We start from the raw sequence: 12,301 nt of genomic DNA on the forward strand, positions 1-12,301 counted from the left end.
CCGAATGCAAAAAGGATGTGGTTCATGCAGATATCACAGTTTGGGCAAGGTAAGATCTACATTTTATAGTCTTTATTAAGAATTCTAATCTGTCATTTTGTATTACAGCATATGCTCATCCAATTTGTAATTACTAAATGCTTTAAAACACAGCTCTCCCTAGACAGCCCCTGTACATAGAACACAGTGCAGACATGTCCCTTCAACACACCCAACAGCAGAGCCATTTGTCACCTGACATTCTTTGCCCAAAGGGTGGTGGGAGCATGGAACAAGCTACCCAGCCATATTGTTGAAGCCAGTATCCTGATTCCTTTGAATAAACAGCTGGTTGAGATCCTTGGATCAACGAACTACCAACCAAACAGGCTAGTTCCTGACCGAATTCGTTGTTTGATCTTCAGTGCCTTACCGTGTCCGCTTGCAGACACCGGATACCTCAAGCCCTTAAGCGAGTGGCCATATGTAACCGTAATAAAACTGCACAACTGCCGCACATACTTGTCTTTTGTTTTTTTGTTCTCTACATGTCATTTATTATTTCCGTTTTAGATCGTTATAAGGCACAGCTCTTTTTTCAAGCTGTTTGCACATAAAGTTACATTGCGCGATCCATTTCGCTTTGTAATAAATGCAGCTTCGCTCCACAGGCACAGGCAAGTGACAGAATCACTGATTTTGAAACATGGGGCAAGAGTGGGAATGACTTCAATCTCCAGCAACCAATAGCCGTGAGAGAACCGCTAACAACACGAAACGTAGGCGGTTTAAGAAAGACCAAACACTGCCCTTTCCCGGAGTTATAAACTATGCCAGCACCTGTCAGGACCAAGGACAGCTCCGCCCAGCCTCATGAGAAGCGTGAAGAGGAATTTACACGGTCCCGTACTTTCTGGGCAGGAACCTTCGCTATCAAATTGAGTTTTTATTCTGCGCCCACAGTAAATCTAATCTCTTAAACTGCTCACCTGGAAATCGTCACTTTGATCAGAAAAAGAACTTTCAAATGGACATTTTTCTCAGTAATGCTGACACTTATTACACAAATATGGGGTTCGACGGAGACATTTTCTAACCTATTACTAAACCAGCAAAAAAAGTGCATTTTTTTCTCCGGCCACCTCTGTTCATTCATGGTCGAGGTACGTATTATATATTCTTATCTAACTTTTTCCCGTTAGTTACCTCCGGAGAACATTATTCAACGTGAAACGGACGTTTAGTTCCCCATAAATATAGACCCCAGAAATATTCCAGTTTGGAGATATAATCTCATCTCGACATTTGAATGCTGGTTTCGTGATGACGAACGTCTTTAATGTTTTGGCAGGGCTGACTATCTTAAATGTTTCTCGTTTATAATAAGTATGCACAGGGGATTAAGCCGTTGCTCTTTACAGAACTTCGTGTGTACCCAGCAAATCGAAAGGTCTACATTAAAATTAACGATGGTTACAGTACTTTGCCATTGTTGAAATGCTCATCTCATTACTATTTTCTTTCGCCCAAGCTTCAGAATAATTTTAACAAGCATCGCCAGCGCTGGAATTGAGGACACATTGAGCACGTTGAGGAGCCCGGCGGCTTGAAAAGTACAACAGGTCTAGGAGAGGGGGGAAAACGCTTCACGATTGACGAATTTGAAAGAATCAGGACAGAACCACGGAGGATATCAACCAAAAAGCTGGAAAACCATGGATTCTGCTAACATCACTAGTTTCAACATCACAGATGAGGCGGGACACGCTTTTCAGTACTCCTTCTCCAACAACGACCCGCTGTATAAGGACTACAAACCGACGCCCAGGGACCTCATCCCACTGCCTAAAGCGGTGCTCTATCTCCTGATGGCCGCTCTGGTAGTGGTGGCTGTCGCGTACGCCATCGTGGGACACCTTATCAAGGACCTCGCCCACGACCTCGCAGGTAATTCGACTGGTCTGTTCTTGGTTATTACTGGGTTTACCCTGATGACAAAAATGAATTGCGCGTTCTGAACAACTCCCCACAAAAAGTGTGATATATGGGATTTTAGACAGCTTCTCGACGTCATGGTTAGTTTTCAGTTCAAGGAAACCTTTAACTTTAAGAATTGAAAAACAGTGTCTTAAGACCACCAATCTTACAAATAAGAATCAAGTATTTATTAAAACGGAGATTATAACTACATTTCGATTTAGTATAGATATTCTTTGGAAAAAAACAAAGTATCCTAAATTTATAAACTGCTTAGCATTGTAAACGAAGACCCACAACAATTAAATGAGGCGTTTTTGCATGGAAAAGCGTAATTTAAGAATGAAAACATTTTAAAATTAGAAGCAATTAAAAGAACGCGTTTGATTTATATAAAAAAACATCTTTGCAATTTGAAATAGCTACCAATATCTGTTGTTTGTACGTCGTGAGATCATCTGATAGACGTGTCTGACTGCGCCAACTGTTCTTAATTTAAGCGACAGAATCGCAGAACAGCGGACCTGGAAGTCTTCCGGAGATTCTTCTAGGAATCCTTCGAGATGTATCAACGGATTTACTGTATATCATTTAGCTACTCATTTTTAGAGGATAATGCATCATCCTGTTGTAGTCAAAGCAGGTCTTCCAGGTAGGTTCAGGTAGACTCTCAACTTTAAAAAGCCTCAGTCTGAGGTAACATCATCGAGCGAGTCTTCTGGACAAGAACGAATTTTAAAAGCCCTTGATCAACCACCAAAGTCTGCGGACCACACGTTTACCACTGTAATAACACAGATATCGAAGAGTTATATGAATAAAATAATGACTCTAGTACAGGGCTACAGTAAATGAACAGAAGGTATATATAATGCACAGCAGAGTTGAACACAACAGTCCTAAATAGTTTTATAAATCTTTGATCACTCACCGACCTGAAAAAATTATCTAGGGGGCGGGGAATTTAAATACGATACCCGGAGCAAAGTCTAAATCATTTCCTTCAACAACAAACAAACATTAAAAATAAACCATGCTGCTGGATGTTTTTCAAGATTAAAAAAAAAATCAGAGAAAATCCCCGGACGTCTAATGTTTGTTTTCGCAGTTGCACACAAAATACGCTGTAGCACTCTCAGTCTACAATGTACGGGCTAAAAATTAAAACAATATTTTAAATGAACACGATAAAGGTAGGTCCAGCAAAACTAAACGGCGAGACAAATAGAAGTACCCGTTGAAACGGTTCCTGTATTGCTATAAGAAACAAAGGTACAAAGATAACACTTAATGTAAGTTTTGTCTTCCTTGAACGTTGCCCGAATAAGGTCATCTTCTAAGTAAACAATCGCCAATACATATAACTGAATGAAACGGCTTTCTTCCGCCTTAAGGGACAGATTGTCCAGCTGGAGTCCTTTGTATAAGATTGTTCCGGAGGCAGCCTCTGCTCCAGGAGTGTTTGCAAACTGTCTCTAGGTGTATAAGTGCTGGACCAACTCCAGTCCTGGAGAGCTGCAGTCCAGCAAGTCCTGTAAGTCATTCCAAAATCACCACCTGCCCAAAAGGTGTCCAACTACCCCAGTTAGGACAATAATTAGCTCAAGGGACTCATTTAGAGCCAAGCAGGAATGCAAAGCTCCAGACTCTGTGGGCCTCCGGGACTGCAGTTGGGTACCCCTGATCAGAGGAACACAGTGTCCTGTCCCCCTATACAGGACCCTGGAAAACCACAATTTGATTAGGATGTAGGATGTAGGCAGGGCGAAATCAGGAAAAGCGCTTGACTCTGTCAGACAGAAACCATCTAGGAAAAAGGAGCTCACAGAGAGTGAGGGACTCCTATCCAAACAGCTGCTGCTGGAATTACGCAAGACAACAGTCGCACAAAGACCTGCATCATCAAGACAAATACAACCCCCCCCCCCCCCCCAACAACTCTTTCTTTATGGAAAGTACAGATTATAGAGCAATCGCTTTAAAAGAACAGCAGAGACTGACACCACAATGATTCGTTAAAAGAGTGGGAGACTAGGAGAGCTTGAGGTCACCTTGGTACACGTCTGGAAGAGCAGAACCCAATCAGATGATATTATTCCCCACTCTTCAGAGACCCCAAGCCCCTGGTGTAAATACAGTACCTCCCACAGGATGGTTCAGTATCATTCCTGTATCAGGGGCTGCGTATTCAGGGTGAGCAGGGAGCAGTGAGAGAACTGGGAAACATCTATGACCTGTAGCACTTTTTAATGGGTCGCTTGCACGACTTCTTTCTTTAAGTTCAGTTCTTCTGCCTCAACCATCTGGTGTAGGAAAATATGTTGGGCTCAACAGACAGGATGCACAGTCCTTTACAACAGTAATTTATGCCAGAGATAGCCAATCCTGGTGCTGCCCACACACCTGCTGCGTTTCATTCCAGCCAAACAAACTCTGCGATACAATCAAACCCTTAATTGACATAACAGTAGGATTCATTTGAGCTGTTTTATTGTTATTTGCAAATGATTGCCTTTTAAGTGTTTCTTTTCTGCAACCAAAAATCCCAAACGATGCAGAAAGGAACTGTGAATATTCCACTCGAGCAAACTGTTAGCTCAACTGAGGCTCCGCAGGTGTGCGAGCCACCAGGACCAGGGGTGGGAACCAAGGAGTTATGGTGCAAGATTGGAAAGCACATAAGGAGAGAAATGCAGGCAATGCAGACAGAACCACATCAGTAAGCTTAAGAGAGCCACACATCCAAAACCCTCTCCTCCTTCACCCCTGCAGACTGCATCCTGGGCCCCAGTGAGGAGGAGCTGGAGAAGAACAATCTCAGCTGCATCACGCCCACCCGCATCCCCACGCCGCTGGCCCCCTCCCACACCAACGCCTTCCATGTGTGGGACCAGGACGACGTCCAGATCCCCGTGTCCTCGGACCACAGCCCTGAGCCCAGCCCCTCCCTCCTGCCCTCCTACATCCCGTCCTTCTTCCCCTTGCACAGCCCCACCTACAGCCCCGCCCGCAGCCTCACCCTGCCCCGGGACGTGTAGACACGCCCCCTGACAGAACACACCCAGGGACACGTAGACACGCCCCCTACCAGACTCCGCCCCCCGAGCGGCCCTCCAGAGCCAAGATCCTGCAACCAAAGCCCCCCCATCCCCCACGCTGTCCATCCTCGCCAGCGCCCCACCCTGGAGAGTGACTCGACTGTGAGGGAGCACACATACTGACCTGCCTTCAGCCCCTCCACGCCTCAGTGCACTATGTCCCTGATCACTCACCTGCAATTAGTTCCACCTTCCTGCAAAAACAAAACAACAACAATCATAGCCACCTTCAGGGATCTGCCACAGCTAGTCTCGACTTCAACTCCCCTGAACCGCCACGAGAGGGGCCAGAAGCACCCGAGGAAGAGTCAGTCCCCCGCCCCTCCCTTCCTGCCCCCCCTCCCACCAATCCTGGAAACCCCCTCGCCTGGGACTGCCTGCTTTTCGGCCGTCAAGGACCAGCGCATGTGTCCATCGAGGTCAGATCGCGATCTGGGAGGACAGAACTGGCGGAGGGAGCCACCAGCCACTGAGCAACAGCCACCCAAGAGGCAACAGCAGCACATCACGCATCTAATAAGAGGTGCTTATTGCTCGTTTTAGCATGCAGAGGGGGGAGTAGATTAGTTACAAATGTATTGTGATCAACATGACCTTTTTAATCAAAACAACCACCATTAAGTCGATTTAAATCAAAACTCTTTAAACCGGGGCATGCTCTCTTACGAGCAGAGACACTGACTGTCCCACCTGCTGTTTCTCGACACACATTCTCCGTCCTGGACTCCTATGTGGTTGACTGCCACTGGAATAAACCATACCAATTGGGGCACAATATTCTGCTTTTGGCAAAAATAAAACCCGCAGGACTCGCTGCATTTGAACTCAGAAGAGAAAAAGCTCTACCAGACTTGGAAAAGGAAAACCAAAGTGTTTTCGGAAAGCACTTGGGAAACCTAAAACCTCCATCTCTGCTGGCCCAGCTTTTAAAGGATCCTGGCAGGCTCGCAACAACATTGTGTGACTTACCTGCTTTGGGCAATCTGATCTTTTTGGATGTGCCATTTCAGGAATTTAGTACTGAAGTGTAGCAAACAGCTTGTAACCAGTAGTTTAGGAAAAAAAACCTTGTAAACTCCTAACGAATACCAAGTGCGAAGTGTTGTTTTTCTACCTGTAAGTGTAAAATATTTGCAGTACTCATGTAAGGTGTCTTTTTATGCGATTTTCAATTTGTTTCTAAAAGCTTAATGGCATTTGAACTGTAACTGATGCAAACGTTCAAGAACCATACAGATAGATATCATAAGGTAGTCGGCAACAACAGTACGGAAAAAAAAAGCTCAGCAGCTGAGAATTTTCACCAGAACAGTTCAAATGACACAAACCTGCCCTTCTGATGCAATAGATTTTTTTAAAATTAAAGGTAAAACTGTCATGTACAATCACACCACTACTGTCTTTCAATGTTGTACAGGTCTTAATGGTTTTGTCTGAGCAACTGGGAATGGCAGCCATGTGAGAAGACAGTTTGAGGAGTGAATGAGCGTATGCATCAGGCCCTGTACTGCTGCAAACCAGTATAGCTTTGTATGTCTCTATATTACCAGCTGAAAGAAGTGGCCCAATTAAGCCAGTAATTACTCAAAAAAGTGCAATACAACCTTGGATGATACCAGGACCCTTAAGGACTTAATCATCCCGAAAGAGTGTGGGTCTTTTACAAGACCATGTTCCAAGTCAAAGTCATCTCCTGCAGCAACAAACAATACCTGCTCAAGATAGGCTGTCTAATCGACACCTCAGAGAGCTGAACTGACACCCAAGAGCCAGGCTACAATCACAGTACCACAGTGCCCAGCTGTTCCACAATTGCATCAAGAGGCCCTGTCCATTTCACACACCTTTGAGGGTGTCAGACTGGTGTGAAGAGACAGGAGGTTGTTCTGTTGCATCCTTTGGAATTAATTCAATATTCTCCCATCCAATTTCCAGAAATGGGAGAACATGTCCACATTTTTAACACATCCTCAGGTTGAGCCAGGAAATTTACAGAAAAGTAAGAAACATGTTGCAAAGAATCCATGCTGATTTGTTTGGATCTCTTAAAAGAACCAACTGAATGAGTTGTACCATTCTGTTCGTATGCCTCCAAAACAAATAAGGCAACCAGAACAACTTAAAACAATTAGAAAGAATAAAGAAAAATACATTTTCTCCAGAGCTGAAGATGGTGTAATAAAAATTCATAAAACCACCCATATAAATCAGCAGAATTTCAGTATGTCCTTATTTCTACAAGATGCCATTTTCTAGTGTAAATTCCCTGATCCTTCGAGCACACTGATTGCTCGGATCAAGGACACACGCAAACCAGCAAAATAATGTGTTTTAAACTGCTGTATCCGGCACTCTGATGTTGGGGGGGGGGGGGATGAACAAATCCACTCAAGAATTGTGATGCATCTTTCCTGACTAAATGAACAAAAAGAAAAGACAATTTAAAGATGATTTAGAGATCATGTCAAATCTCTCTTTAGGGCACAGTTCAGGAACGAGATTGAGATACAAACTGCTTTGGAGCCTCGGTTAAAATGAGGGCTTAAGAAAAAACATAAATCACTCCTTGCTTTATCTGGTGTAATACCCGTTCTTGGAAGGGTCAGGAACTCATCCAGCACCAGAAAGCTGCTTATTCCTGGTAATGGTTAAAGGTCAGAAGCAGGAGAAAAAACGGCCCGGTTTCAAGCAGCAATATCTGTGCTGCAGGGGCTCAACTGTACTGGTTTCAGTCACTGGGCAGTTCTTTCAGAATCAAGGCGAGGTCTCACCACCTTGACCTTAGCTATTTTAAGCCGCAGTTAACTTTAAAAAGAAACCGGAACAAGACTTTATGATGGAACTCGGAAGACAACGCTAATTACGTTACTCTTCCTTCCTCCCTCTTTTCCATAGCAGCCAGTGATAGAATTAAAGGACCAGGGCATGGTGATGTACTTTGTCAATAATACTGTCAGTATTAAGAAAGTAAAATGTGCTTGTTGGCAGAATTAATCCTGGTTCATTTTTGGTCAGCATATTCGCAATCCTAGCAAAAGACTTACAGAAACTCACACACAACACACTCCTTGCTGGGCGGGAACAAAACCTTTAGGAATCTTGACTGACAATGACAGCTACCTTACCTGTTAAGGTCGGAGGTCAGAGAGCAGATGCAGACTGAGCACTGATGGGAGAGAAGGTTAGAAAGTGCTTGAACTGAATGTTTCAAAAGGCCCAAACCTTCTGTCAAAGGTATGAATCAATTAAACCACTGAGCACTCTCAGATTAGAACCAGGCTTTAGTGATGACCTAATAAAGGAAAAATCAAAAGCAAAATGCCTTAAAGAGCGTTTATTTTGTCAACTAGCATTTTTCTCCTGCTGGGCTCTCTGTATGGTTTTGAAAAAGTGGCACTCTATAATGACTTGATTGGTCAACATGATCACAGAGTTTCACTCTGTTGCACAACATACAGAAAAACAGTTCACATGTGGGGCGAATTTTGAAAAAATATGCATGAACAAAATACCCTGCTGTGTTTGAGAGAAATACTCTCCATGTGAGCAAACCAACATTTTTTAGCAGACAAAGCACGCTGCTTGAGACAGATCCCTTTTAGAGACGGTAACTGTGAGTTTCTGTTATAAGGACTTGTCAGACCCGGGCAGAGCAGTTCATAATGTTAGTTAGGCACGATTATGTCGTAGGTACACAATGCTTTGGAATTAAGTCAACCTCACCAGTGTTTTTAACTAAAGAAGAACTCTGATCGTGGTTTAAAAAAAAGCAGGCGATGTATAACAGTTTGTCACTAGAGTTGGATAAAATGCATAGACGAAGCAGTTTCTCTGTTAAAAGAAGTACAGTATATATTTATCTGCTTTACAACATTTCCTACCTAAACCAGAGAATCTACAAGTCCCATACTATCACTGCCTAGACTGTGTCCTGCAGGGACACCACTGAGATTAATAAATAAAGTCTGAGGAGCCTGTTGGTGGAGGTTTGGTGGTAACCATGGGTAATTGGGTCCTGAGGTGACAGCCCTTGGCCCAGTGTGGCAAAGTGGACCAGGGGTCTTCCGTGCAGACGCCTGATTGGATTTAGGTGTCGAGTCGGCACACTGGGCTGTCATAAACCATCTGTAAGTTGACCTTGTGGCCCACCAGCTCGCGGATGTTGTTGATGCCATACTTGATCATGGTGGGTCTAGAAGAAAAAACATGAAAAAATGTGAGTGACCGGCAGGCAATGTCAAGACACTAATGTGCAAGCAACAGCAGATTTCACAGTTTAAATGCACCCACCCAGAATTAAGGTCACCACATTCTCCAATCAGACAAGGTGGGCTATTGAACCAACTTTTAAATACACATCCCATTTGTGTAGTCCTCATGCCAATAAGATTCAGGCCAGAGATAACGACACAAACAAACTGATTATGACGCACGAGTGACGCCACAGCAGGTGGCTTCCAGAAATGTCCAGGCGGAGATTTCCAGAAAGCTTTCTTACAGAAATCTGCCGGGCATAGGTGGATGGCAACACTCAGGAGACATTTAGGATCATTTGTTATTTTTAACAAGCAGACACGAAGATTGGAAGAAAGCCAACACCAGCAGACACCATGTGCACATGGGAGTGGGGACCCTAGGCCCTCTTTTTGGAGAGAGTGACCCGGCAGACAATGGCTCCTGTGGAAACCACCGAGGCACATTCAATAAAGGAGTATTCCTGCCACAGACAGCTTGTCTAGCTCATGTGGCAGCAGAGAGAAAGAGGTGGAGGGGACGAGGCTGCTTCAGATAATCTGCTTAAACCACAGAACAGAGGGAACTCCCCCCCTTTCACCCCCCCCCACCCCAACCTGGATTAAAAATCAATTAGTGATTGAGCTTCTCATTAGTGCTGATTGGATTACCGGCAGTCCCCCCTCCTCCAATCATGTCTTTTCCAGAGCCAAGAGGCCAGGGCACGACCTTGTGATTCCAGTTCTCTCTCTATGCTGCTAGAATTGAAAGCCAGGCATAAAGAATTACCAAAAGCCATGGTGTCCTTGGTAACTATGGCATCCTTCAATATGAATGTTATTTCAATATTAATATTTCTCACACCCACTCCAACCTCTAATGCACTATAATCCTTTCTGGTCTCAATGGACGAACCCTTGGAAATAATGACTTAACTGATGGAAATGAATCACTAAGAGCTCATCTGGAATGAGCCAGTGGCTCTGACACATGTCCCGGGATTTGCAAATGAAAAAAAGACACGTGCAGATCATATCGGCTTTTGTTGGGCTTTTTGCTAATTGGGAGGGTTAACCCATAATATTAATTCATATCTTACACTTATATAGCGCTTTTCTGGACACTCCACTCAAAGCGCTTTACAGCTAATGGGGACTCCCCTCCACCACCACCCGTGTGCAGCCCCACCTGGATGATGCAACGGCAGCCATAGTGCGCCAGAACGCTCACCACACATCAGCTATCAGTGGGAAGGATAGCAGAGTAATGAAGCAAGTTAAAAAATGGGGATTATTAGGAGGCCATAAATGGTAAAGGCCAGGGTGGAAATTTGATCAGGACACCAGGGTAACACCCCTACTCTTTTCAAGAAACACCCAGGGATATTTAATGACCACAGAGAGTCAGGACCTTGGTTTTATGGATGGCTCTTTTTTATAGTACAGTGTCCCCGTCACTATACTGGGGCATTAGGATCCCCACAGATGGCAGGGTGATGCCCCCTGCTGACCCCACTAACACCTCTTCCAGCAGCAACCTTAGTTTTTCCCAGGAGTCTCCCAGCCAGGTACTGACCAGGCTCACACCTGGTGAGCTCCAGTGGGCTGCCAGGTATATAGCTGTTGGCTGTAAGCATGACATTGACTGCAAGCAACTCTGGTCCAGTTCTGGAGGACCAGGGTGTCTACAGGTGTCCAAGGTCTCTTCAAAGCAGAGATTCTGTTCAATTGGTGCAGCTCTTCAGTTAATAGCTTCTATCGCTCATTCAGAGCCGAAATGGGGTGAAAATCAGAAAGAGGGCTGGACACCCCAGTTTAGTGTGATACAGCAACTTTCCATTACTGATGAGAAGGCCCAGACACTGGGGTTGCAGAAGCCAGTATTTATGGGCACGTCCCCCCCCCTTTTGAGCAGAATTACTGAAGAGCGTCTCTGGCAAGCTGCAAACCTCGTTTGTCTTCCCGAATAGGAAAAGATCTCAAACAACCAAGAATTTGACCAAGAGTGCTGCCAACAGATATACAACTCACGATTAGACAAATAACTGGCAATTAGCTGCTGACTATGAACAAAGTGCAGTAACTGCAGAAGAAAGATTTTCATTAGGGATGTCAGGGCACCACGCCTAGCTTCTTACAATTCCGTTGAACACCACAAGCACATTTCTTCTACCAGCTCTGGCTTCATTAGTTAATAGTGAAGCCTCCAACCCAAAGCGCTCAAGCGTGGTGTGGGAAAAGACATGATTAGGGACAACTACCCAATTCGAAAACCACACTCCGGTATCTTACCTTTCCAGCGACAGGCCCCAAGCAATGACGGAGACTCCCTCAGGGAGCCCCATTGGGAGCAGCATCTCTGGTCGGAAAACCCCTGAGTTACCCACTTCCACCCACTTCTTCAGGCCTGGGAAGGAGAGGGAACAGCAGCATGAAGACTCAGACAAGGCAGAAAGAGCTTGGGGAGTCAATAATAATTGTTTAAAGATCTATTAATTGTTGTTTGTTACTGCACAGCGTTAGCTACACTGTGCAGAAAAACTGTGTAAGTAACCTTAAGACAACTGAATAACCTGGTAGATTTAATAATTAATCTTTTTGTGTGTTTAAAATAATTCAAGCTTAAACTATCCTTCTGGTTGCCAAACAACTGACATTCATTCTTAACAGTTCCTTCCTGGACAATTCCCTATACAAAAGTCTTTGTATTGCTGGTCTCCTGGAAGTTCACTCTATTACTAATGATATATACCTAATCTGTTGTGGCTTAGACCTCAATTTTGTTCTCATATTTATTCAACAGGAGACAAAATCTACTGCCACCCTGAATCCCTGTGGAATTCTGCCGGGATGCTAGCAGTATAAAAAAGTAATATACTGACCCCCTCAAACTTCAAATGTAAAAATCCAATAATAACCAGTACTGTTTGCTAAAGCATGCTAATGTATTCAGTTCACTGACACTTCCAGTACAACTTTAAAACGCAGACCATAATCAACTCCTGTTGTGGCCCA

The 12,301-nt window shown here is 44.3% G+C and overlaps 2 protein-coding genes across 2 annotated transcripts in view; one reads left to right on the forward strand and one right to left on the reverse strand.

The window, feature by feature from the left end:
* Positions 1 to 807: 807 nt before the first annotated feature.
* LOC138241864 (uncharacterized) lies at positions 808 to 8,337 on the forward strand. Its single transcript, XM_069195876.1, has 3 exons — positions 808 to 1,142; positions 1,511 to 1,926; positions 4,729 to 8,337. Exons 2-3 carry the CDS (start codon positions 1,695 to 1,697, stop codon positions 4,992 to 4,994), a joined length of 498 nt encoding a protein of 165 aa, XP_069051977.1. The 5' UTR covers positions 808 to 1,142; positions 1,511 to 1,694; the 3' UTR covers positions 4,995 to 8,337.
* Positions 8,338 to 8,373: 36 nt separating this feature from the next.
* farsa (phenylalanyl-tRNA synthetase subunit alpha) overlaps positions 8,374 to 12,301 on the reverse strand; it is a 29,918-nt gene continuing 25,990 nt past the window's right edge. Inside the window, exons 12-13 of the mRNA XM_069195875.1 lie at positions 11,579 to 11,693; positions 8,374 to 9,246 (exon numbers count right to left, since the gene is read on the reverse strand). Of these exons, the coding sequence (XP_069051976.1) occupies positions 9,141 to 9,246; positions 11,579 to 11,693 (221 nt within the window). The 3' untranslated portion in view covers positions 8,374 to 9,140. The remainder of the gene's footprint in view (positions 9,247 to 11,578; positions 11,694 to 12,301) is intronic.

This window comes from Lepisosteus oculatus, chromosome 11, assembly GCF_040954835.1.
Source record: "Lepisosteus oculatus isolate fLepOcu1 chromosome 11, fLepOcu1.hap2, whole genome shotgun sequence".
NCBI classification, from domain to species: Eukaryota; Metazoa; Chordata; class Actinopteri; order Semionotiformes; family Lepisosteidae; genus Lepisosteus; species Lepisosteus oculatus.